The sequence below is a fragment of the Anser cygnoides genome, chromosome 2 (genome assembly GCF_040182565.1).
Source record: "Anser cygnoides isolate HZ-2024a breed goose chromosome 2, Taihu_goose_T2T_genome, whole genome shotgun sequence".
NCBI classification, from domain to species: domain Eukaryota; kingdom Metazoa; phylum Chordata; class Aves; order Anseriformes; family Anatidae; genus Anser; species Anser cygnoides.
In genome coordinates this window covers 161,409,545-161,432,815 of record NC_089874.1, presented here as the reverse complement: position 1 = coordinate 161,432,815, position 23,271 = coordinate 161,409,545, and the positions used below count along the sequence as shown (strand labels likewise).

Below are 23,271 nucleotides of genomic sequence, written 5' to 3'. Positions count from 1 at the left end.
AAGGCACAGAAGTGTTTGCATGGCGTTACGAGGCTTCCCAGCACTTGCCAAGGGATCTCCCCAGAGATCTTTTAAATAACATTGCCACTGAAAGGAAGGGAGGGAGCGGTTTAGCAATGCTCAGCCACCATTTCCAAGCAGGGCTTCCCAAACTGACGGCAGCTCTTGCATCCGAGACCTCTTCACCACACATCTGATCCAGCTGAGATGCTTCTGTGGCAAAGATGTGAGGTTGGAGGGCTTTTGTCTTGGTCCTGCGAAGAGCTGACTTCCAGCAGGACCTTCTGGACTACACCCCACAGCTCTGCTGGCGACGGGTCTCACCATGGTCATGCACAAAATTAAAGACCCGTGGTGCAGCAGCCAACACCGGTTTATAACTTTATAACTTCAGCCTACAGCTGGGGTTCAGGGCTGTCCCACCAGCATGCACAAATCTGTACAAAAACCTGGGGGTGACTGAAGCCCTAATGCAATGACACATAAGGAATCCTGGAAACCAGGAGGCAGTTTGTTGAGATTTAGAGGTCCAGAGTCAGTCTCTGGAAGTGCTCAAGGCCAGGCTGGATGGGGCTTTGGGCAGCATGGGCTGGTGGGAGGTGTCCCTGCCCACGGCAGGGGTTGGAGCTGGATGGGCTGTAAGGTCCCTTCCACCCCAAACCCTTCCATGAGTCCATGATTCTACTCAGACATTCAGCCTAATGGTTTGAGACTTTCTTGAGACTGCAAGAACAGCCTACACCCTTCCCTTAGCTGATCTCCAAACAACTGAAAATCATATCCAGATGAGAAAAAAGAAAAATCCCCTCGTGTCTTCCTGTCCTCACTGTAGATATAGGGTTCAAAGCACTCCAGAAGTGTCCTGAGCAATCAGGGCTTCTGGTTGAATGCCCGCTGGAGAATTGCTGCTCTGAAACCCCCAGGGACACAGCCAAATCCCTGCAGTACCTATTGGGTTTTTGAATTCTACAGTACCTAATTTGGATATTTGATTTGAAATTCTATCTCCCTTCTCTTCTTCCAACTTGGTGTCCCAGTCCAGCCAGCTAAAGGGTAATCCTTTTACCTCCAACCTTCCCATGCTCCAAGCAGTCTCTGAGCTCTCTGATTTACAGCTCGGAGACGTGGCCAAGCCTCCAACCACCACCAAGTCTTGGAGGGACAGACCTCCAGGCTGCTGCAGCTGTGCACCATCGCACTGCTACTACTCTTAGGATCCAGAAACTGCAGGGTTGGAGGAAGTTTTGAAGGGCACTGTGAAGTCCCTCGTGGTCTGTCATGTCAGCTCTTGTCCCCTCCATCACAGGGAGGGACATGTTGTGGCTAACATCTCGTGTTTCCTTCTGCAAGGTGGGAACTTCATGCCTTGCAAGCCTGCCTCTGCCCATCTGAAACGCCCTGTGCATGCCCTATTCCAGCTAGAGGCAAAGCTAAAAGTTCCTCTGACCTCCAGCTCCAAGCTTTGCAACCACCACACACACTCCTGCCGTGGTCACAAACCAAAATAACCCTGGGACGAGCTGAGATCCAGCTCTATATTCTGCTTATATACCTACAGCATTAAACAGTGTTATGTGTAGTTCCTCTGTCTGAACAGCCTCAAGGTTTGGAGGTCGGCTCTGAAATCCCTGGTACATAATATTGACCAATTATTATTGAAAAATAATACTTGTTCTAGAGAAGAGCTACAACCAAGGGCCTCCCTGCACATCGATAGAGCTTTTATGCCTCCTGAACAGGAAAACAGTGACTGCGCTGAGGTGTAGGGACACCCTGTCTGTCTTGGTCCACACTGATTTTTGCTTCGTGGTCTAAAATGCACCCACTAAGTTGAGCAGGGACTGCTCAGCCAGTGCCTGCAGGGCCACACACGCTGCTCGGGGCAGTGCTGGGCTCAAGTGCATGTGCCTAAGTTTGCTCAATTTACCTTTGGCTCTTGATAAAGCCAACGGCAGGAATCACAAGAAGGTGGCAGGGCTACAAATGTCTGAGCAGAGGCTATTTCCCATGCTCGTGCTCTGCAAACCGTGGCGTTAGTGACACGGCGTGTCCCAGGAAGATTTTCCCAGTGGATTAGAGCTGGGAGCACGCGTCTGGACTCACTAAGCACCTCGTGAAGCCAACAACCCCCTGCTGCAGACACGTCTGATGAACCACAGGGGTTTGCAGAGGAAAGAGACGGACAAACTGGCTGGGGACAGGCAACAGGGGAGCCTGAGCACTTCGGTGTTCATGGAAAGAGTCTCCCTGCATTGGTTTGAGTGTGGGCTGGAAGAAGGGTGCACACAATGAGCTGGTGGCTGCAGGGCAAAAGAAGGTGTAACTGTATGTACACCACCAATATTGGGCAGTGGGAGAGCTCAGCTTTCAGTTCTTGGATGCTTTTGAGTCTGAGCATGATCCTTCCAAACCAGAAAAAAAACAAAACCCAACAACAAAAAACCCAACCACAAATTTCAACAAAAAAACCCACAACCACAACCAGCACAACCTAATTAAGAGCCCCAGCACCAAGACGTGCTCTCCATGAACTGCTGCCTGGATGACTTTGCTGGGGCTCACCGGCTTTACCACCCACTGGGCTCCAGCGTGGAAGGAAATAAAAGGACTGGATTGGACCTGCCAGGGTGCGAAGGCCCCCTGCTATTTCGGTGACAAGCACCCTGACAGCAGAACTAAGAAATGGTGTCACGGGCAGCCAGCCGACCTGCCAGGCAGGCAGCCTCCAGCCCCTGCACGTGAGGAGCGATGGAGGTTTAAGGGCTGGAAGGAGCTAGGGGATTAGCAACAAGAGCAGGAGAGCTGCTCTGGTTAAGGACACCCTGGGCATGATGGAAAATCAGCACGCTGCCTCGCCAGCGTGCCAATCTGAGAGCAAAGAGGGTGTGCAGCAGGCTTTGTTGTGCCTTGATGTCCTTGTGCTGCAGGCTGGGAGAGCTTTGCCCTGGGGCAGAGAGGTGCTGACACACGTGGTCCAGGGCAGGGAGGCAGGAAAAGATCGTCTGCACATTCCCTCCTTCCTCCCAAGGCTTTTTTGTGGGGTCAGTGTTCACTACAGAACTCTGTGGTGGCCCGTAAACATTCACAGGGAAGGATCCACAAAGCTTTTTGCAACAATTCACACCGGTTTGTAAAGAGGGAAGGAAGCAGAAATATTTAGAGCTTCCACCCATTACGACTCTGTAACAGGACAATCTGACCCTAAATCCCCCAATGCAAATCCCACCCAAAATGCAAACCCTGCACCGTTTGCTGGGGGTGTGCAGAATTCGGTGGAGATTCAGGAATAGCAGGGATTGCACGTGGCGTGCTCTCCATGAGCATACCAACCCCTCAGCTGCTGCTGGCATCTCCTGCATTTCTTAGGGGTTGTTCACGTGGGATGCAAAGAACTGGCCAGAGAGGCTCTGGACAATGATGGGATGGGATAGGGAAGGGCCTGGTCCATTTCTAGGTAAAATATCCTTTGACTGTCACTATCCGTAAAATTTCTAAGCTATTTTTTTCACAACAAGGTGAAAAAATACCAATTTTTTAAAGGTTGCACTAATGCTCAGCTCTGAGTGATTCCAGCCTTGCCCTAATGTTTTTTTTTCCCTCTCCACAGCTTTATTCTGTAATTTCTATTCTGACTTCCTTCCCCCACTACAATAGAAAAGAAGTTTCATAAAGGTAAATAAAAAAAAAGTAAAACAAACAAACAAACTTGGTTTTCATAAAGGAAAATATCGAGCTGCTTCCAGTGTGGGATTCAGCAAACAAATTCCGATTGCTTTCAATAACTTGGTTGGAAAAACTTATTCACATTTTGATGCCTAAATCTAAGCTGAGCTATTTGGAAAACCTGAGTCCAATCAAGCAGTCCATTACATACATTAACATAAAAGCTGTTATTTCATTTTTAGACATCTCAAACTTCAAATATTCCACATTTTGCTCTAAAAAAAATAAAATACTGTGTTTACCTAAAGGTATTTAGATGAAAATGATGTAATATATGGAAGAATTAATCCCCCCATTCCCTGTGAAATTGATTTTAAAGGAGCACACGATCGTCCCTCAGTACCTAGCCCTGGTGGTATTCCCGTAGGGATGTTTCAGAAGCAAATGCAGACAAAATCCACGTTACAGACCGTGGCACTCTTATCCCCCTGGTGACAACGTCCCTCTCATTCAGACAAACCGAACTAGGAGGGCTGCTCCCGTTCACAAAATGAGTCCTCTCTCTGGGGACTTGGCTCTCCTAAGGTTTCCCCTGGGCATCTGGATGGGGAAGAGGGAAGCGTGCAGCATCCCGATGAGCCGAGGGCTTGAGGATGCTCCTTCCACTCCCATCACTCCTGCTTCCCTCTGCCACGGGCAGCACACATTAATTTAGCTCCTACCTTTGCTCCTGCAGGTCAGTGACTGCATTTTGACAAGGATAGAGGGTAAAACGGGAAGGAAAAGGAAGAAAAGCCCCGGTACTCACTAGTTCGCGGTGCCGTACCCCTTGGCTTTCGTAAACCCCACGGAAATGGCAACCACCAAGGCGGGGAGCCCTAAGGAAAAGAAAACACGAGAAAATTGGTCATTGCAGCACACGTGCAGGTCTGCTCCAGCTCAGGCATACAATACACCCCATTCCTCCCAGTGTTATTCTAGCACCATCTGTCCCAGCCTGGCCCCTTGGCAGAGGCTGAATTCAGGACCTTCAGAGCCAAAAGCACGAGCCCTTGTTACCTGTGCTAATGAAGTGAGTGCCATCAGCTGCAATCAGCTCGTGTCCCGCTGTGGTCTCAGCAGTTGTGTGGGAAATGATAGCACTTTCAGATGCATAGCATCAATTCCTTTTATTTTTAGGGACACGGAATAGCTGGCCAAGGATATGCCAGGCTGTTTCCTGCAGGTGGGATATCCAGGCACCACACAACCCAAAAGAGCTGGCAAGGCAGAGATTAGGAGCTATGTTTGCTCTGGATATACGAACAACCTAGGTTCAAATCTCACCCCAAATGAGACAGAGCAGGAAACTGCATTCCCCCTAACCCAAATGGGTCCCCTGTGTTCTAGGTCATGATCCATAATGGTCCCTTGACGCACAATGGAAAAGAGCACCCATACATCGGGTCCTTCTGCAAATCTGGGTACTTATTTCTTGCCTGAGACCTGCTCTCCTTTCACATCCAAAAGGGGAATAAGCTAAGAGAAATCAACCAGCCTCGAGAAGACACACTTCATTGCAGAGGATGGGCATGGTAGTCCATGGCTGGGAGGCCACGTGAAGCTTGTGGTGCACAATCCATAATTTAGGGTTTGGGGAGCTAATAATGGTGTCAGCACAGGGTGAAGCTACATGTAAGACCTTAACGCTAGAATCTTCAATAAAATGAGTGTGAGGGAGGAAAATAAAGCAAATCTGCTGCTTATTGGGAAATGCTGGCCTGAAACTCCTAGAAATGTAATTAAAAGCTCTGACATGGTTGTGTGTTTGAATGCCCAGGCAGTTCTGAGCTAGCAAAAGATGTTATATCCTGCTAATAGCCTTCTGATCCATCCTATTCCTTCTTGATAAACTGCTCAAGAATCTACAGAGGAGATTGGGTACTTTTCTGGTTCACTATCCCCAGCCCAGCTCTTCCCTTTCCCTATAAAATGCCTGGATATCAGCTGGTAACATCTGGTTCCTCAGCCACCGAGGGCTCTGTGGGGCTTTTTATAGCCCTCCTCCTCACGTCACGCCACATTAAGCTGTCTCAATGCTAAAGATGGGCAAATCCCATTAGGAATTAGCAGGATCAGTAGCCAGCTGGGATTAGTGCTTCTTGACGAGACCCTAATTCCTGCGCTGTAGAGGTCACGGCAGGCAACTGCGGTTTGGAGGGCTGTCCAGACACAGCACCCAAACACTAATGCTGCTGGCAGGGTGCTCACTCGGCAGTAAAACCATCGCACGGATGATTAACCGAGAGGGTCAGCAGCCAGCTGGGTGGTGTAGGGCCAAGCTGGCTGGAACATGAAGCATTTGAGAGTCTTCAAAGAGAAGTGTTTCTCTTCCCATATGAAATTCTCAAGCACAGCTCACGTTTGAGCAACCTGAACCGATGGGTAGGGGTTGAGGGACATCCAGTGGGTTAAGGGATGTCTCTTTTTTGGGTTTTCTTCTTAGTCAACTCTTGCCCCTCTCGCCAAGCTTCCTTCACACCTACAGACCGGGTATCCCAGCCGTATCATCTGCACGGTGCTCAGTACAATGCCATCGGTGTGGCACCCCATGGCAAGCACCCCATGAAGGCATCAGGGAAAGGGCTTTTTTGGGGAGTCGATCGTTGATGCGAGAGGCCCCGCTGGAAAGAGGAAAATTGGCCGAGACTCTGCCAAAAATAGCAGCATGTTCTTTGCAAAGTGCTTCTCCGGGACGTGACAATTATGCAGAAAGGCACATTTGGGCTGTGAACTCATCAGCGTTCAGGGACTGGGTAGGAAGGAGCCCCAGCTTGTGCTGAAAATGAAGTTGCACAAGCTGTATTTGCTGGAGGAGGTAGCCACACCAAGGCAGCTGAGCCAACGAGCATAGCAATGAGGGCTGCTGAACTCCTCTGCCTTGGGAGAGAGGTAAAGTGAATGTCTAACCACAGCTGCATATGATTAGATTAAAAAGAAATAAATCCAAGCATTATCAAAACATCTTCTAATCGATCCTTGGCTACCTGAAAGAAATCTGCTTCTCACTGGTCTGTCCCTGTAGGCAGCCACTGTGCTACACAGTCAAAAAGCGAGTGTTATCGTCCTAACTCCACGAGAAACCTGATTTGAAGAGCTTCGTTCTGCCAGGCCAGCAGGAGAACTGTGTCATGCGATCAGCACGTCCCATTAAAAAAAGGTCGTTTTATAACAATGACTACCAAGAGCCACAACTGTTACGAACAACTGCAGACCCACTTGGAGCCTCAGCCAGGGCTACATTAAAAATCCATTTGAAGCCCCCGACATGATCCTAAGAGGACTAACCAAATTATTCCTTCTTTGCTGGGACTAGATGTTCTGATGGAATCGTTTCTAGGGAACAATTTGCCCATCTAAATAACTTAAAATTGTTCTAATTGCTAAAAGCTCTTTGCTGGAAAGGCGAAGTTGCTTCCCCAAGAGAAGAAAGAAAAAACTGGGAATAAATCTCAGTGCTGACGAAAACCACGGCGGCTTCAATGAGCTACAGCTGCCAGCAGCTGAGAACTTGGCAGAGATCTAGAACGAGGGCTTAGAAAAATGTTAATAAGCAAAGGGGGGAAAGGGGGAGAATCAGCTCATGAATTGTGCTAATTATTTCAGATTATGCTCTTTAAAACATATTTTCAGCCTCTTCCCTCTTAGAGGCGCCATTAATCCCAGCTGAAGCCAAGCAGGATGCTAAATATCTGGAATTCCCTTGCTGCCTTAACAGGCAAGAGTGTTCTTCACTTCGTGTCCTAACCTAATCCAAATGTTATTATGCATCATTTATCAGCCACTGTTTCCTAGCCCAGGAATAACTACATTTCACTAACACTGCAAATTATGCTTCTACACATGTAGGCTATTTTTTAAAAAAATCTGTACAGATTACAATTGTAGATGTCGCTCGCCCAAAATTCCCTTGACTAACACTCCCACCTGTCCCAGTGTATATAAATCAGAATGAAAAAAATCCCTTTTATTACCAAAAAAAGAGCTATCAGTCTCTTGCATCCGATGTGCCTGATGCTCCTCAAGTTACAGTTTGTGCTTGAATGCATGCACCAACCCCAAAAGCAACCGCGACCTGTGCTTTTCACGTGTGTGCTTATGGGTTTGGGTTACACACCAGTCCCCAATTTCAGTCCCACGATTTATTTTGTTTCCTAAGCAAAAGCCAGGGGTGAAAACTTCAAGGGATGCAGGTGCTGCAAGGAGGATGGCTCCTGATGTACCAGCATAAATCACATCAGGGCCCTTGGTAAGTGTCGCTAATATCTTGCCTGGGGTGAAATGCTTGACTCCAGCAGTCAAATGAGCCCCTAATACAGCTCAGGAGCTCAGTGCTTTCTCTCTCTCTCTCTCTCTCTTTTTTTTTTCCCTGCTTGCTTTTGAGCAACTTTTTGTTCAGTCACCGCTTTCCAACACAAGCTTGTCATCGCTTTGAAAGCCCAGGTTACGGGCTTGCATTTGTTTTCTCCTACAGAATGCATCATTTAAGGCTAATAAATTAAACATACGGAAGAGGCAGAGGGAGGAAAATTAGTTACAAGCATCTGCACCGGTCTCAGAGTTTATTTGTCTATGCAAGGCCCTGCTGCCATGGAGACAGGATTTCAGAGCTCGCTTCTCCCCGGGTTGCACACGGAAGGAGGCAGAGAGAGAGAAATAAGAGAGAGAAAGCAAAAGAGACCCAAAGGCAGGAGAAATTCCCCCTGTACACCCTTCGGATACAGAGCCCCCTCCCAGCTCATCTCTCTTTTGTCACCCTGGGCCGGATGGGGCAGCAGGTTGGACTCATTTTTTACCATCTCAGCTTTGCTCATTTCTAACCACCCCAGCCCTTCTCGACACCCCCAGAGGTGTCAAGCCCCTTGTGCCGAGCCTTCTGCAGAGCATCGGTCCTTCTTGTGGCCTTTACACTCTCTGCTCTGCATCCCAGGATGGGAAAATTATTATTTTTTTTTTCTCTCCCCTGTGAGACCCACGATCCTCACCCCATCCGAGGCACAAGAAGCGCTTGCGGATGATGCGGTTCCGTAACCGGCCCGTCACGGCCATGTAGGACTGCCAGGCCTCGGTCAGCACCCAGCAGAAAGAGGAGAGGAAGAAGAAGTGCAAGAAAGCCGCCACCAGCGTGCATATCACCTGGAGAGAGGAGGAAAGGAGGACACGTGAGAGGAGAGAGGAGAGCGGCAGGCAGAGGGGGGCTGCTTCCAAACCAGGCTCTGGAAGGAAAGGTCACAGGGATCAGCAAAGGAAAGGACATTTCGGGAGGAGGGAGCCTCCCCCTCGAGCTTTGACCTAGCTCGGGGCTGAAGCGTTTGCCTCAAATCGAAGCGCTGCTCAGAAACTGGTTGCTCTTAAGCACAGGCTCCAAGCCCGTGGTTAATTATTTTATAGGATCACAGAATATCCCGAGTTGGAAGGGACCCATGAGAATCATTGAGTCCAACCCCTGGCTCCACACAGGACCACCCAAAAATCACACCGTGTATCTGAGAGCATTGTCCAGACATTTCTTGAACCCCATCAGGCTCGGTGCTGTGCCAACGTCCCTGGGGAGCCTGTCCCAGTGCCCGACCACCTCTGGCTGCAGAACCTTTCCCTAACCCCCACCCTGACCCTCCCCTGTCCCAGCTCCGTGCCCTATTTTACTGAAGTCTCAGCCCATAGTGGTGCTGTTTGCCTGCAGCAAGACACATTCATTTCCCAGTGAGCAAACCCCCAGTGCTTTCAGAGAGGATGGAGCAGTTATTAAGGTTTGCACAACACCGTGTCGGCGGTGCTTGGCAGTAACGAGCTCAGAGGAAGGCAAATCCGAGGGGTCCCTGCCAGGACGGATGGCTCTTTGCAGAGCAAATATGTGGAGCTGGGTGAAACCCTGGCTGCTAGGGGCTGGGAAGGACCCTGAGCATACAAGGTGCTGAGCTGTCCAGGAGCACATAACTACTAGCAGAGAGGAAAAACAAAAAGCAAAGAAAAATTGCAATGAAATGACATTAGAAGAAATTTCATAACCGTGTGCTCTACCACTCAGCAGGGAAATCTCTCGGAGGAAATGCAGGGAGCTCAGGCCATTTAAAATTAAACCGGGGAAAGCACCAGCGAATGCATTACGGAGAACAACCCTGTAGTGCCGGGGAGATGGGCTGGAAAGCTGACAAGCTCGTCTTTGTTTTTTAACGCAGCAAAGCCAAATCGGTGCCGCTCCGTTAACTCTGCCAGAGCCGTGCTTCATTTTCACCATCGGAGAATGGGAACCCATCAACGGACGTGAAACCGATGGAAATAAACTCCCAAGGAGAAGGGAGAGCAAACAGAATTTAATAAAAGTGACTCTGGATGGAAAAAAAAATGGCTTAAGGCATTGAGAGCAGATGGGGAAGTGAAGAATTTCTCTGCTTTGAGTTATATCAGGAAACATGGACTTGGGGTTTATGGTCACTGAACCTAACTCTTTTTTCATCCACCAGCATCTTTCAGCACAGAGCTCTTGTGCACGTCTTTTATCACGATTTTATCAGATTGCTCTCGATCCATACACTGGCACAGCCAGGCGTTGTCAGAGGCTGGGAATAAAAGTCAGGCTGTGGGTTCGTGGAGACAGGGACTGCCTTCTCGTTTCATGTTTGTGTTTGACATAGAAACCTTTGGTATTCTGCCTACAAACGGATTCTGGATGACAGCTCTGTACAAATAACCCAGCTCAATGTGATAATTTGAATTAATTTTCACATTTTAAAAGAATCCTCAAAATGTGTCTGCTATTCATCAGCTTACAGACCTACCTAAAACAGCTACAAACGGGATGTTTTCAGGAGTGTATTTTAAGATTTTTATTTTAGAACATTTTTTTAAGCTAATACCACAAATGACAGTCAGTTTTATTGTGCGGATTTTATTCTGCACCAACATGTTTTTCTGCCCTCTTTGCCAGCAGTTTGGAGAGGAGAGAGAAGACCTCTCTGCCTTCCAGTTCTCCACCTGGAAGATACATTTTCCAAGTGTTTTTACTCAAACAGGTAATTCTGAGCGAAAAGGGAGAAGAAGAGAGGTGGAGAACACAACAAAAAATGCACATCTCTATTAATGACTGTGAATGGACCTCGTTAAAAATACATTAAGATCAAGGAGCTGATTTTACCCAGATTTGGGAATCATAAGGGAGTCTTCCCTCTTGTTTTCCCAGTCTCCTGAAGGAGTCGTGGCTGTCAAGGCCATTAGTCCTTGTTTTTCTTGAAGAGAAGAAATCAGGTTCCGTGCAGCATGTAAGCCTTTGAGATATGGTCAGTCCATGCAGCAGTCGTTTCTTTTGTATCACATTAGTGCTGACCATCATTTTTTAGCCTTTCATCTTCAAAAAGCTTAGCGAATCTAGGCGTGGAGTCTTGCCTTTGAGGTTCCACGGATGGAAATGATGGGGGAATTTGGCATTTTCCAGAAAACTAGCCCTGCAGAAATTCTCCCAGAGTAACTACGATTAAAAATCAATCAGCAACATTTTAGGAAGCTCCATAATCAATAATTGAATGTGAATAAATTCCTAATTCATACTTCTTTGTCTCTTCTCTGCAGAGTTTTCTTTCCCCGTTCCCTGCCAGAGACTGTTTACTAGATGGCTGAGCGGAAACCCAAGAATAACCTTTCTATTTCGGGTGTTTCATGCATATGTATGTGCAAAGAGCTAAGCTGCCTCGTGCAACCGCAACCAGCTTTGAATCCCCACTACCAGCTCTGATGATGAACATCCAGAACAACGTGAAAAAAAGCACAAGGGGCAACCGGGGCTCCCAGCTGTGCTCTGAAGGGGGTGTGCGAGGGTTGAACACATCCACCTCCAATCCTGGAGTGGAAAAGAAGAACCAAAGAGGAGGTCCAGCCACGGTTGGCCTTGTTGAGCATCCCTTAGTGTTTCTTTCTACGAAAAGCTGCTCCTAGCACATGCTTGGGGTTGCAAGGAAAGCCCAGGGAAAGTGAATGCAAAGCTGAGCTCATCTTTTCCCCACCTCTTGCCCCCAGAAAAAGCACGGTGGCAAGGAAAGGCAGCTCTGCTTTGCAAAGATAGTTTCTGAAGGGTTTAATAGCAACTGGGCTGGCTGGCTGCGTCTCCCTACACTTTCCTACCCACACGTGGCTCAAGCAGCTGTAAAGCTTCCTTTAAAACACAACCCAGCCCTGACCCAAAGGGCCTTCCATAGCAATGAGGCTTTGTGATTCATTAAAGCCTGGGGCTGCTCTGCAGAAACTCTTCCAAAAGTGACAGCATGCTGGCTGTCAAAGTAGTGACTCGAAAAACAAAACCTGGCTGGTCACTGGTCACTGTTAATTAAAAACTCGATTCTGATTTCTGATTGCAATTTCAGCAGCAGGATGAGCTGGAAAACATTTCTGGCCTCAGTTTCCTGCGCAGAGAAGTTCGGATGGTTGGAGCACTTGGGGAGGGAGGAAGATGTACAACGGGAAAATATTAATGACGAGCAGAGATTGGGTATGCCAGCTGCCAGCAGAGAAAGTGCTTTAGCTGGAGAAAAGTCATCCAGGCAACACAACACCTCTCCATCTGGATCTCTGATGCAATGAAGCATATACCCAGCCATCATTGTACAGGGCTTGAAAAACCAAATCTACTCCTTGCTTTCACTGCTGGAGCAGCACTGAGACCTGCAGTGAGTCCCTCGGGGCCCCAGGGTCCCAGAAATGTGCACAGGGTACCTGGTGACACTTCCCAACCCCAAAGAAAGGTGTTCTTGGCAGCTGCGCTGCTTAACATCTGCTGAGCGCTTTAAGCTTGAAGCATAAAAATTGCTGGAGAATTAAATGTAACGCTGAGATGCTGAGTGTTTTCTTTTTTTTTTTTTTTTTTTTTTCCCTCGCTCAATCTGTCCTTCTTTGTCATTTTTGGAAAATAAAACAGTGAAAGCCTTGCAAATAGCCACTTTTCTTCAGCGCGCCATGTGCCAGCTACTCTAGGCAGATATTCAAAAATATCACGTTGGTTTTAATCAAAGCCCCGAGGATGCTGACAAATTATCAAAGAGCGAGCGAGAGAGAAAATTGAAATCTGCCATTTAGTCGTGTCTTTGACATGTTGCTAATTAACAGACGGGGGAAAAAATGAGGAAGCGCTGCCTGGATGGATTGTTTCCGTGCTAAAGCAGGGGAAAAGCAAACAAACCAATCAAGTCCAAGGCATCTCCTACCTTGTTCCGGGTCTGCGTCTGTCCGATCAGGATGAGAGCGTTGGAGGAGATGATGGAGAGGCAGAAGTTGATGAGAATGACGGAGCGCTCCGAGCGGATGTACCTGCAGGAAGAGAAGAGAGAGAGGGAGATCCACCCCGTTACACCTTGCGGGAAGCTACCTCGAAAGGCATCAACCAGATGCAGGTTGCACGGGGCCAGGCTCTACTCAAGGCCACGGTAAGAGATTGCCCCCTTCCTGCGGATCTTGTGCGTTAAATGGAGCAGAACGAGGGGGAAAAGAGGAGGAGAGCTCTGTGTGGTGCTCAGCCCACAGGTCTCGCAGTCCTCCCCCCATCAGTGCTGGAGGCATGAGCATGAGTCAACAAAGTAGGGGCCAGCCTGGTCCCTAGCCTGAACCCCTCCTAAACCAGGTCCGAGTGCTGCTAAGTCTTCTTCAACTCAGCTTACTGGAAAGGGGACTCGAAAAGGAGCTTAAAAGAAAACATACACGCAACACATGGCAAGAGTCCCAAATAAGAAGAGCCACAAGCATGCTGGCGATGAAAGCGGGTTACGAAAGCATGCACCTTCACAACAAAGTGTTTGCCATTCAGCATTCCCCTTTTTTTAACCTAAAAGCGCACCCAGAAGCGAGAAGGATTTGTGGCTTTTTTTGGTTTGTTTTCCCCAGGTGGAGAGGTTTAGCAATTCCCAAAACTAGGCCAAATATGTCGCTGTGGCCGTGGGTCCGGGACATTAGGGATCCAAGCTAGGAAGCCTTCGGCACCTTGCAGGAGCAAGCCACTTGTCACTTCCGATTTGCACGGTGCAGCGCGGTGTCGGCTCGCTGCTCAAGTACGTGCGTGACAATTCATTCCACCGACTGGCTACGGAGGAAGATTTCTTGGAAGGCACTTTTATGTACCTAATAAAATTAAAAGGCAATTGCAAAAGCGCAAGTCTTCAAGGATTGACTCAGGACCTGACCACACCAATCGCACACACGTGAATAATCCCATTGATTCAGCCTGCATGCCGGATGAGTAAAGAGTAGAAACTAATGTCTCTAGAAATTAGAAACAGATCTGTTAACCAGACAGCTCATCCCTGGAGGCGAATGTAGGATTATTTCCTATATTCCGGCACATCAACTATTTATATTGATAATTTAATTTCGTTAATTAATTTCAGCAGGAGTCAGTCAGCCACGCCATTTGGCTAGGTGGACGGGACTGCAGCTCTGTGCTGTGCCAGGAGGGATCCGTGCTTCAGATCGACTGGAGGCTGCGAAGCTTTGCTTTTCACTTCCACCTGAGTTTGCCCTCCAGATAAGCAGGAAGGTTGAGGATCCACTTTCCTGGATATAAAAAGTCACTGGTGTAGCCTGAACTTACATCGGCTCTGATGGAAACCTGGTCTGTAGGTTGTTCTCCCTCTACACTCACCCAGCCCCATAACACACTCCAAAATTCAGGCTTCCAGCTCAGCTAGAAACTGGATTTGCTGCCTGCAAAGCAAACCTTGGGCTTCTTTCACGACCCATCTGATCAAGATTGCCCCGTTTCATCAGGCTCGATATGATGCTGTGGATCACCTGGATCCTACCCCATTTGGGGATGGGAGGTACCAAGCCATCAATCTAGCTAGGCTTTGATCGTGCAAAGCAAAACAAGCCCCAAGCTCAAGCCTATAGCCAGCAGCTCCTGGGAGACAGAAATGGAGATCTGGACTCTGTCCTGGTAGGAACAGGACGTGGTAAGTCTGTGTAGGAACACTGTGGTTTAGCTGGCGTTAGCATGCACTTAGGAAGTCTCTCCTGGTTAAAAAAGGTAAGAAATGAACTGAGTAGTGTTCATTTGTAGTAGTTTGTATGTGGATGTAATGGGTTAGAAACGAGCTGTTTTCAGACTTTTTTCCCCTTAAAAAGCCTTTCCTCTCTCCATGCTTCCCTTCATCCACCAAAAGCCTTCCCTGCTGCCCAGATCTCTGAACTTCCAAAAAACGAGGTGTGAGTTGGCGCCACGTAGAAGCACAATATCAAAATAAGTTAGATTGGAAGAAAACCTCTGGAGTTCAATCCTCTGCCCAAAGCAGGGCTAATTTCCAAGTCCCGTCCGATTTCTCAGAGCCTTGTCCAATCAAGTGTCAAAAATGTGGAAGAATGGAAGTGCCACGGCCTCTTTTGGGTGGTTTATTGCAGCGTTTAATCACTCTCATGGTGGATCAGGTCTCCTTAGATCCAGTTGGATACTTTCACATGGCAACTGGTGGTCCTAGATCTTTCACTACACACCTCTGGGAGTTGTTTGACTCCTCTTTCTCCACGCCTCCTCCCTAACAGCTTCCTCTTCTCCAAGCTTACCAAGCCTCCTGTCCCAGGACTCTTCATCTGTCTTTGCTGTAGCATTTCTTCAGCCCGTATCTCCAGTTTGTTGAAGTCCTTCTGAGTGACGGTGCTGCTTTCCAGCGTATCAGCCACTCCTCCCATTTTGGTACCGTTCAAGAACCTGCCTACATTTTGTCCTTACCAAGGCTTTTGACACAAGTTCCCAGAGCATCCTAGTGGCCAGACTTGGGAATTGTGGGCTGAGTTGGTGGCTTTAAGGTAGATCAAAAGCTGGGTGGTCATCAAAGGGTAAGGGTCAAAGGCTTGAAGCCTAACCAGCAGCTGGTTACTAGCAGCATCTGTCAGGGATTGCTTCCAGGACCAACACTGTTTAGTACCTTCATTAACAACCTGGATGCTGGGGAAACAGCTCCTTGGCAGGTTCTTGGACGGTACCAAAATGGGAGGAGTGGCTGATACGCTGGAAAGCAGCACCGTCACTCAGAAGGACTTCAACAAGAACTCAGCCCACAATTCCCAAGTCTGGCCACTAGGATCCTATGGGAACTTGTGTCAAAAGCCTTGGTAAGGACAAAATGTACACCGCCCACTTCTCCTCGCTGTCCATAAAACCAGTCATCCCACCTGAAGAGGAAAACAGATACAAGCTGTCCTCAAAAAATACATGCTGTCTATTCCCAATCACTTCTTGTCCATCATTTTGCCTGGAAATAGCCTTTATAACTACTTGCTCTTCAGCCTTTGCAGAGGCTGTGAGCAGGCTGACCAGGCAGTAACTCTCTGGATCCTCCTCCTTGCCCTTTTTAAAGATGGGTGTAACCCTTCTTCCAACCATCACGAACTTCCCTAGATAGTGGCTCTACAATACCAGCCAGCTCCCTCGATGTATTCCACACATCCCGTTTGGAGTCATGGACTTGCAAACGTCCACTGGATGGAAATGGTCTTCAGCTCCCTCTTCCTTGGTGATGGAGAGCACTTCTTCGCTAGGTTCTGCCTCTAGATACTGGAAACTGGGTGCCTGGGGGTGAACCTTGCCAGCAGACCAAGATGAAGAAGGCACCGATTACCTTGATGCTTTCTGTGTCCTCCTCCATTAGGATACGTGCCCCATTCAACATGTCCCTGAGCCATCCTTTAGTGTCGACAGACCTACAGAAACCCTTCTTCGTGCCTTGCACGTCCCTTACCAGGTTCAAATCCAGCTGAGGTCCAACCTCCCTAGTTCAATCCTGTAGCCTGACCTCACTGCCAAACATTTTCAGGCTCCCACACTTGCTGTTTCACTTGCATCTCCTCTTCTCCAGCCCAGGGATGCTCCACAGAAAGAAATCAGCATCACTGTAAGGCCACCTAGCAAAAGAAGTTAGGAACTCGGAGCAGAGAGGGAAAAACGACAGGTCTCAATGGGTTTAGCCAGAGGAGAGAGCTCAGTAAAGGCAGAGCTTGCAGAGTGCTGTCTCACCACCCCCTGGCAGCTACATGGGCTCTGCCTACTTATCCCAAATATGTTGTACGCAGCCACCAAAGCTGGGAAAAACTCCCTGCAAACGTAGGGAGCTTCTGCTCCGGCCCAGGTCTTGTGGGATGCGGGGAAGCCCTGTACAAACTGAGACAGATGGAGAACGTGGGAAAACCCTGCAGTCTCTCTCTCTGTCCCTATCCTGCTCCTTTCCTCTCTGCAAACACTGACTCACTGCTGCTTCTCACGGCGCATACACGCGTCCTTCTCCCCGCACTCCCTTACTCATTCCTGCTACTCCCACCGGGGCCACCTTGGCATCTCCAGCAGCAGCAGAGCTCCTGGATCGAAAGCGAGCGTTAAAAGCCCCTCGAGAGCTCGCTGGCGACATCTAAATCAATCCTCGGCCTCGACGGGCAGGCAGGAAAAACAGCTCACGGGGCTCTCTCGGCAATACGGCATTCAGGCAGTGCTGCCAGCGAGGAAGGTCTGTGGGGCTCCACGTGCTGACGGCGGCTGGAAGGGCCGCTCAATAGCAGCATCGATCCCCGCACCGTGCAAAGGGCACTCTGACTCCAGAGGCTGTTGAATCGCTGCTTCAGTCTCGTCCAGGGATGGAAAAGCCACTGGGGCTCTTCTGAAGCATCACCATGTCGAGATGCTGCTTGAAGGAATGGTATAGAGCTAAGCTGAAACACGGTACCAAGTCATTTCACCCCCTCTGATCCATGAGCAGTTCCTCTTCTCCTCGTTTTTTTCATTTTCAATCAGTTTTCGAGTGGGAAGATCTTTTTTTTTCTCTGATCTCCCCTCTTTCCCACACAGGTGGTGGTGAACACGATCCCCACGTAGATCGTGGCTCCAGTTGTGACCTAGGACAACTGCTGCCAGGAGGTACCAAGGTCACCCCACTCTTATGTCCTATGTGTCACTGACCTCTGCCACAGCTGCTAATAAAGCCAGAGATTTCCCACCTGTAGCAGCTATTTCGTAGCCATCTGGCTACTGGGAACCGGAGTTCCCAGTACTGGAGTGAGGCCACTGACAGGCCACCAGCAGCCATCAGACAGAAGCGAGAGCAAAGGGAGGCTGTGCCAAGCTGGCCGCATCCAAGTGATGGCTTGCAGCAAGAAGCTCACACCGGTCACGCTGACGGCTGAGTAGGTGCCACTAAAAAACAGCTTTTAGTGGGGATTGTCAATGTGACAAGGGGGGCAAATTCATTTCCTCTCTGATCCCGAAGTGGGGATCGCCTCCCTTTTAATCTGCCCCTGATTCTTTACCATGTTCCTTTTCCCTTTTATTTTTTTTCCCCTTTCTTTCTTTCTGCTTCCTATGTATAAACAAATCCTAGCTGGGCAAAATTCTGGGAAAGTCTCCAGATTGTCAGCCTCAGTGAGCCTATTCATCACAAGAGGTTCATGCTCAAGCTGAGCCCGTGTATGCCTGCTCCAGATGCCTTTGTCCAGAGCTCTGAATGGGAAATTTCCCGGCCAAAGCTCGCCAGAAGAGCTGAGCTCTGCTGACTGCACTCTGCAGAAGACCAAGCAGACAGGGCACGAGGATTTTCTCCCCTGCACAGGATAAAATAAGACCGCTTTGATACATCTGCTGTATTTTAGCAGCTGGAATAATACTGACTATCCCACTTCTGAGCAATCCCCCAGCTGTTGTCTGGCAGACTGTCTAACATCTAGGGCAAAACGAAGTGAAAGCCAGGAGAATGTTGGATATGATGTTCCTGAGACCATTATTGGAACAGCACATTCATGTCCAGCAGCTATGCCTAAAATAAAAAGGACACACAGAGTGCTCAGGGCTCAGCCACGGGAATGCTGTGAAGTTTAGAGAACATGAAAACATGATCTACAGATAAGAAATGAAACAAACTCAGCGCACCAAAGAGAAATTTTAGAGATCACTCGATCATGCTTTACAAATATTTACACAAAGAGACTGAGGATAGAGAGCCCTTTAGTCAAGATATATCTGGTCTCAGGATCACTTGGAAATGCATGTCCATCCCTTGCTAAATCAGAAATGCCCTTTCAAGCCCCCCATAAACATGTCCCCCCGTTCATGCTGAACTTGATCGTTTTGGGCATGGGTATAACGCCAAGGCTGCAATTAGAAATTACAAAGGGAATATTTTAAGCAGGGCAGGCAATTAACTTTCCTGGCCTCAATAACAGTAAATATTGAGGGGCAGGCTCCTGGAAGAAAACATAGTGTGTTACTCCAAATGACTCCATCATGCTCCAAACTGATTCAACCTCATGTCTGAACTTAGGTTTCAGATCCTGAACTAATTTCTAAGAGGAAAGAGAGGGTGAGGCGCCAACACCTGCTCTTCACTCCTCTCTCCTAACTTTCCACTTGATCCTGACACCAGTGACACCAGTAAGTCACCTACCAGCGCTGCCCAGTGCTGCCCAGCCTGAGGAAAAGCAGGAGAGGACAAGGACTTGAGCAGGTCCAATGATACCCCAGGCACGGAAAAACCTGAGTTCTAGATAAACGTTATCATGATCAGTCTTCAGCTCAGAGCACTCACCATAATTAACCAGCCACTATGCACTGTCACAGTATCAACAAAAAGGTGCATTTTTTTGCTCATTTTTTACTCCTTTGTCACTTTCCTCTAAAAATGGGTAGAAAAAGTTATCTCAGTTCACAACTTGAACATGAATTGACCCTTTCCTCCCTAGTAAGAGGTGTCATTGGACAAGGTAAGAGCCTCAGACTAATCCCTTCTCACAAAGGGTCCCAAGCAGTATATTCCCTGTAGCCACTCCATTTCAATTTTGGGGGTGCTCACCTGGTTCTGATTTTCCTTATTTTGTTTATTTTAGAGTCAAGAAGCTCTCAGCATGTTAGTTTAGGAAAGGCAAGGCTTTCCACAATAAGCTCAGCCCTTGTGTGATGCAGTACATGAGGAGAACCCATGCAAACCTTGGGTTCTTGGGCTTGCAAGAATCCACCAGCACGTATTGTACAGGGGCATGGGCCAACGTGGACCTTTGTTTCATACAGCTCAGCCACAAAATCAAGTCAGCCTCTATAATCAATGCAATTTAAGGTTGCACCTGACCTGCTTATAGGTGTACAGGAGCTCCCTGAAATGGGATGTAGCGAGGAATCCCAGCTGAAGCTAAAGGCAGGACATAACTACGAGACTGGAGAGTAATTTAGCCCGCTAGATTTAACATCCTTAAGCTCCTGAAAAGTGCTGTCAGTTCTTCAGACCAGACGTTTTCGTAACGGATCGTGGATGTTTTGATGGTACCAAAGACCAGCCCACGATGCCTTGAAGCAACCTGTCTGCCAGGAGGCAGCGTGCGTCCACCTCTCTGCAAACGAGGTTTCCCAGGGTGTGTAAAGGCATCAGAAACAGCACACAGCTTTTGAAAATGAACAGTGCGACTACATGGGGTCGTGGCACTCATTTCACTGTGCTAATTTCTCTGGCACGAAAAGCAAAGAGTGATGCCAACTAAGCCACCGTGATGACTTTTTGTAGGACCCACTCATTACAAAGGGGCTCTTCCTCAGGCACCAGGCACCCAAAACACGACAGTAAAACCTCCAGGATCCATGTAGGTCAAGAGACAGTTACTTTCCCCAACAAGAAGAGAAGAAGAGAATGAAAGCCATACCTCCAAACAGAGACATAAATGATAATCAACAGCAAAAGTGTCAGCGAAGATACTCCACAGCCTACAATTAACGTGACAGAAGGGACCAGCACCTTTTCCATGTTCTGAAAGAGAGAAAGTAAGACATTAAAGCAAAAACAAATTAAAAAAAAAAAGAAAAAAAAAAAAGATGCTCAGGAGACGCTACCAGCTCGATTTCACGGCAAGGACTTTCCTCCTAATTGTCTGCAACTCACCTGACCTTCACATCGCACTACCCACACAAATAAAGAGGAGAGAGGACCAGGATCTATTTTTGGGTGACCCAACCTTTGTTTGATCCCGATTCTGCTCCCACATGCACCGGTGTTAAGGCTGGGATGAAAATTGGTATCCACAGCCAGGCAGAGGTGTAAAAGCACAGGTTATAAGGGGAGGATCGGGCCCTTCGTGTCCAGTGTGAGGATAATTAATGAGGCAGAAGCAGGAGGCACTGCCCACACTCGAAAGATTACAAATGAGATCTTCTGGGAACGACTGATGCTGAAGCTTGGAGGATGAAAAGAAGGTGAAAATCTTCCACTGACTACAAACATCCATCTGGCAAGGGAGGAGACGAGGCAAGGAAAGGAAAAACACGCTGCCTACTCCCCCCAGGGACCCAGCATCCAGTCACACCATCCATCACTTCACAACCCTTACACTACCAGGCATCTCTTCGTGTGCCGGGGACTTCTGAAAATGCTGCTGTGCAACAGTTCTCCTCCACTGTCTGAACACAAAGGATCTGCTGCCATCAGTCCTTGCAACATCAAGAACAAATATATAGGGGCTATAATCCTCCTAACCTTGTTCTCTGCATCCCTGGGACCATGTCCATAACTAGAGTTATCTGCATCTGCCCGACCAACACCGCTAAATTCCCCTTGTTCTACAAATCTCTCTCACCACCTGGTTTTCTCTGCAGCAAGATTTTTTCTCCAGCATGTTTCTCATCTCCACGCCAGTGATCTCTGCTGGCATGGAGGCGGAGGAGCTGAGCCCCACCATGCAGCACAGGACCCTCTACACGAAGCATTTTGCAGAGATATGGGAAAACACTCCAGATTGGTGCCGTACCAAGCCCTATCGCTACGGCTGGGGAGATGAGATGGTTTCTGACATAGCAAGGGCTCGGGATCTGAGTTAAATTATCCCGGCGGTTTGAAGGGCTCGGGAAGATTTTCCTTACTTGCATATTTCGATTAAGGCCACCTCTTAGATTTCTCATCTCGCTGGGGGGAATTAATGAGGAACAAAGCTTTCAGCACCCTGCTGGTGAAACCCATGGGAGCTATGGGAAGGCTGGCACAAGATCTTAAGGGATCTGAGACAAAACTGAGTGACGAATTCAGAAGTTTGAATGCCCAGCTGGGCATACGTACCCAAAGGAGTACGGGCTGGTTGCAGGATTTTCACTCAAGAGCTGATGGGATACAGACGACTGTAGACTGGAAGCCAAGTGTGATGCTACATCTCTGCAGTGTTCCCATTCCACTGATCCTATTAGCCCTGACACATCGCCTTACCAGGACTGTACAGCTTCCCTGAGCTTCCTTTGGGAAATGGGAGGCTTGGGACTCTCTGAATTCACCGCTGTAGGATACAGACTGAGGTTGTGGATGCTGAGCCCAATTCAATTGGCTGAAATTATGGGATTGGATGTAAGACAATGCCTTAGTCCCTCTAATTATGAGCAATTGTGCATGAACAGCAAGAACATGGCACAGAGCCTCCCCAGTCCATCCAGCAAGGACCCGCATTCTCCCACCTAGAGCTTTCTGAAAAGGTTTCAGATCACACACTGAGTTTTCCTCTTATTTGGATCACTGAGATTTTTAACATCGACTGCTGGGACTCTATTCCCACCATGGGAATTTACTCCTGCCAAATATTTGTGGAAAGTTAGAAGCAGGGTTTTTGAGAATTAGGTAAACATCGAGAAAGACACCTCAGTGAAAATATGAACGTTTCCACTTGTTTTCCATTAAAAAAAAGTTGAAAGTGGACACCTTCCAGATGGTGCAAGTGCTGAAATATTGCGTCCTGCTCCTTATAAACTGACGTGTGGAAGGGACGTTCTCTGGGAATCGAAGTCTGTGATTTAGTCAGGATACGGGAGAGAAATGCAATCCCCAGACAAAGCCACAGCTTCTTCCTTTGCCACCTCTACCCTGTTTCGCCCCGCAGAAGCCCAGCCCTGCCTCAAAGATGTAGGACTGCAAAAAATGGGAAGAAGAGCTCTTCAGACATGGACTGGGCTCTGTTCAGCCGCTCCAAGCTCCCTCCAACCCCTTTCCTCTCCCTGCTCCTCCCTTTCAGCAACACGAGTTCACATCACACGAGCGGTGGCCTGGGACGAGCATCGATTGTGACATTTGATTTAAGTAGGTCTCGTTTCAATGGCTTTTCATGGGCAACTGGATAAAAGTCGGGGAGGAGCTCCATTAAAGCAAAAAAAAAATAATTAAAAAAAATAACAGCAGATAATTCATTTCTAAGCCATCTGAGAGCACCACGAGAAAAGGAGTTGGGATTTTAACGGAGGAGCAGACTTTGTCCCTATATTCCCAACTCAATAACCCTAATTCCCTTCCACATCCTCTCCAACCTCCTCCAGCCCCAAAACCCTCAGGTTCTTTCCCCAACTGGAAGCCGGGCTGGTGGATAATAGCTGCTGTCTTCCTCCTTCTAGAAGACCCCGATCTGCTCCTCCTTCCTTTATCCTTCTGCCAAATTTCCACAAGACCCCTGGGCACCAGAGGCACTCTTCCCGAGGAGGTGCCATGACCCTCATCCCTTCTCCCCACAGACCAGGGATGGTTGGTCTGGCCCTACTGACATCACGAGAATAGGTAACTATAAAAAACAGTGGCTGCAATAAGAGCAGGAGCTCACTTGTGGGCAGAACAG

The 23,271-nt window shown here is 48.3% G+C and overlaps 1 protein-coding gene across 13 annotated transcripts in view; it reads right to left on the bottom strand.

The window, feature by feature from the left end:
- ADGRB1 (adhesion G protein-coupled receptor B1) overlaps window positions 1-23,271 on the bottom strand; it is a 259,849-nt gene that overhangs the window by 45,505 nt on the left and 191,073 nt on the right. For 7 of the 13 annotated variants that reach the window (XM_048048948.2, XM_066990793.1, XM_066990795.1 and 4 more), the window contains 5 exons: window positions 20,341-20,444; window positions 19,098-19,193; window positions 12,894-12,996; window positions 8,688-8,838; window positions 4,472-4,541 (listed from right to left, as the gene is read on the bottom strand). In XM_048048948.2, coding sequence (XP_047904905.1) covers window positions 4,472-4,541; window positions 8,688-8,838; window positions 12,894-12,996; window positions 19,098-19,193; window positions 20,341-20,444 — 524 coding nt within the window. The remainder of the gene's footprint in view (window positions 1-4,471; window positions 4,542-8,687; window positions 8,839-12,893; window positions 12,997-19,097; window positions 19,194-20,340; window positions 20,445-23,271) is intronic. The other 6 variants (XM_048049003.2, XM_066990796.1, XM_066990800.1 and 3 more) reach the window with 1 other exon arrangement.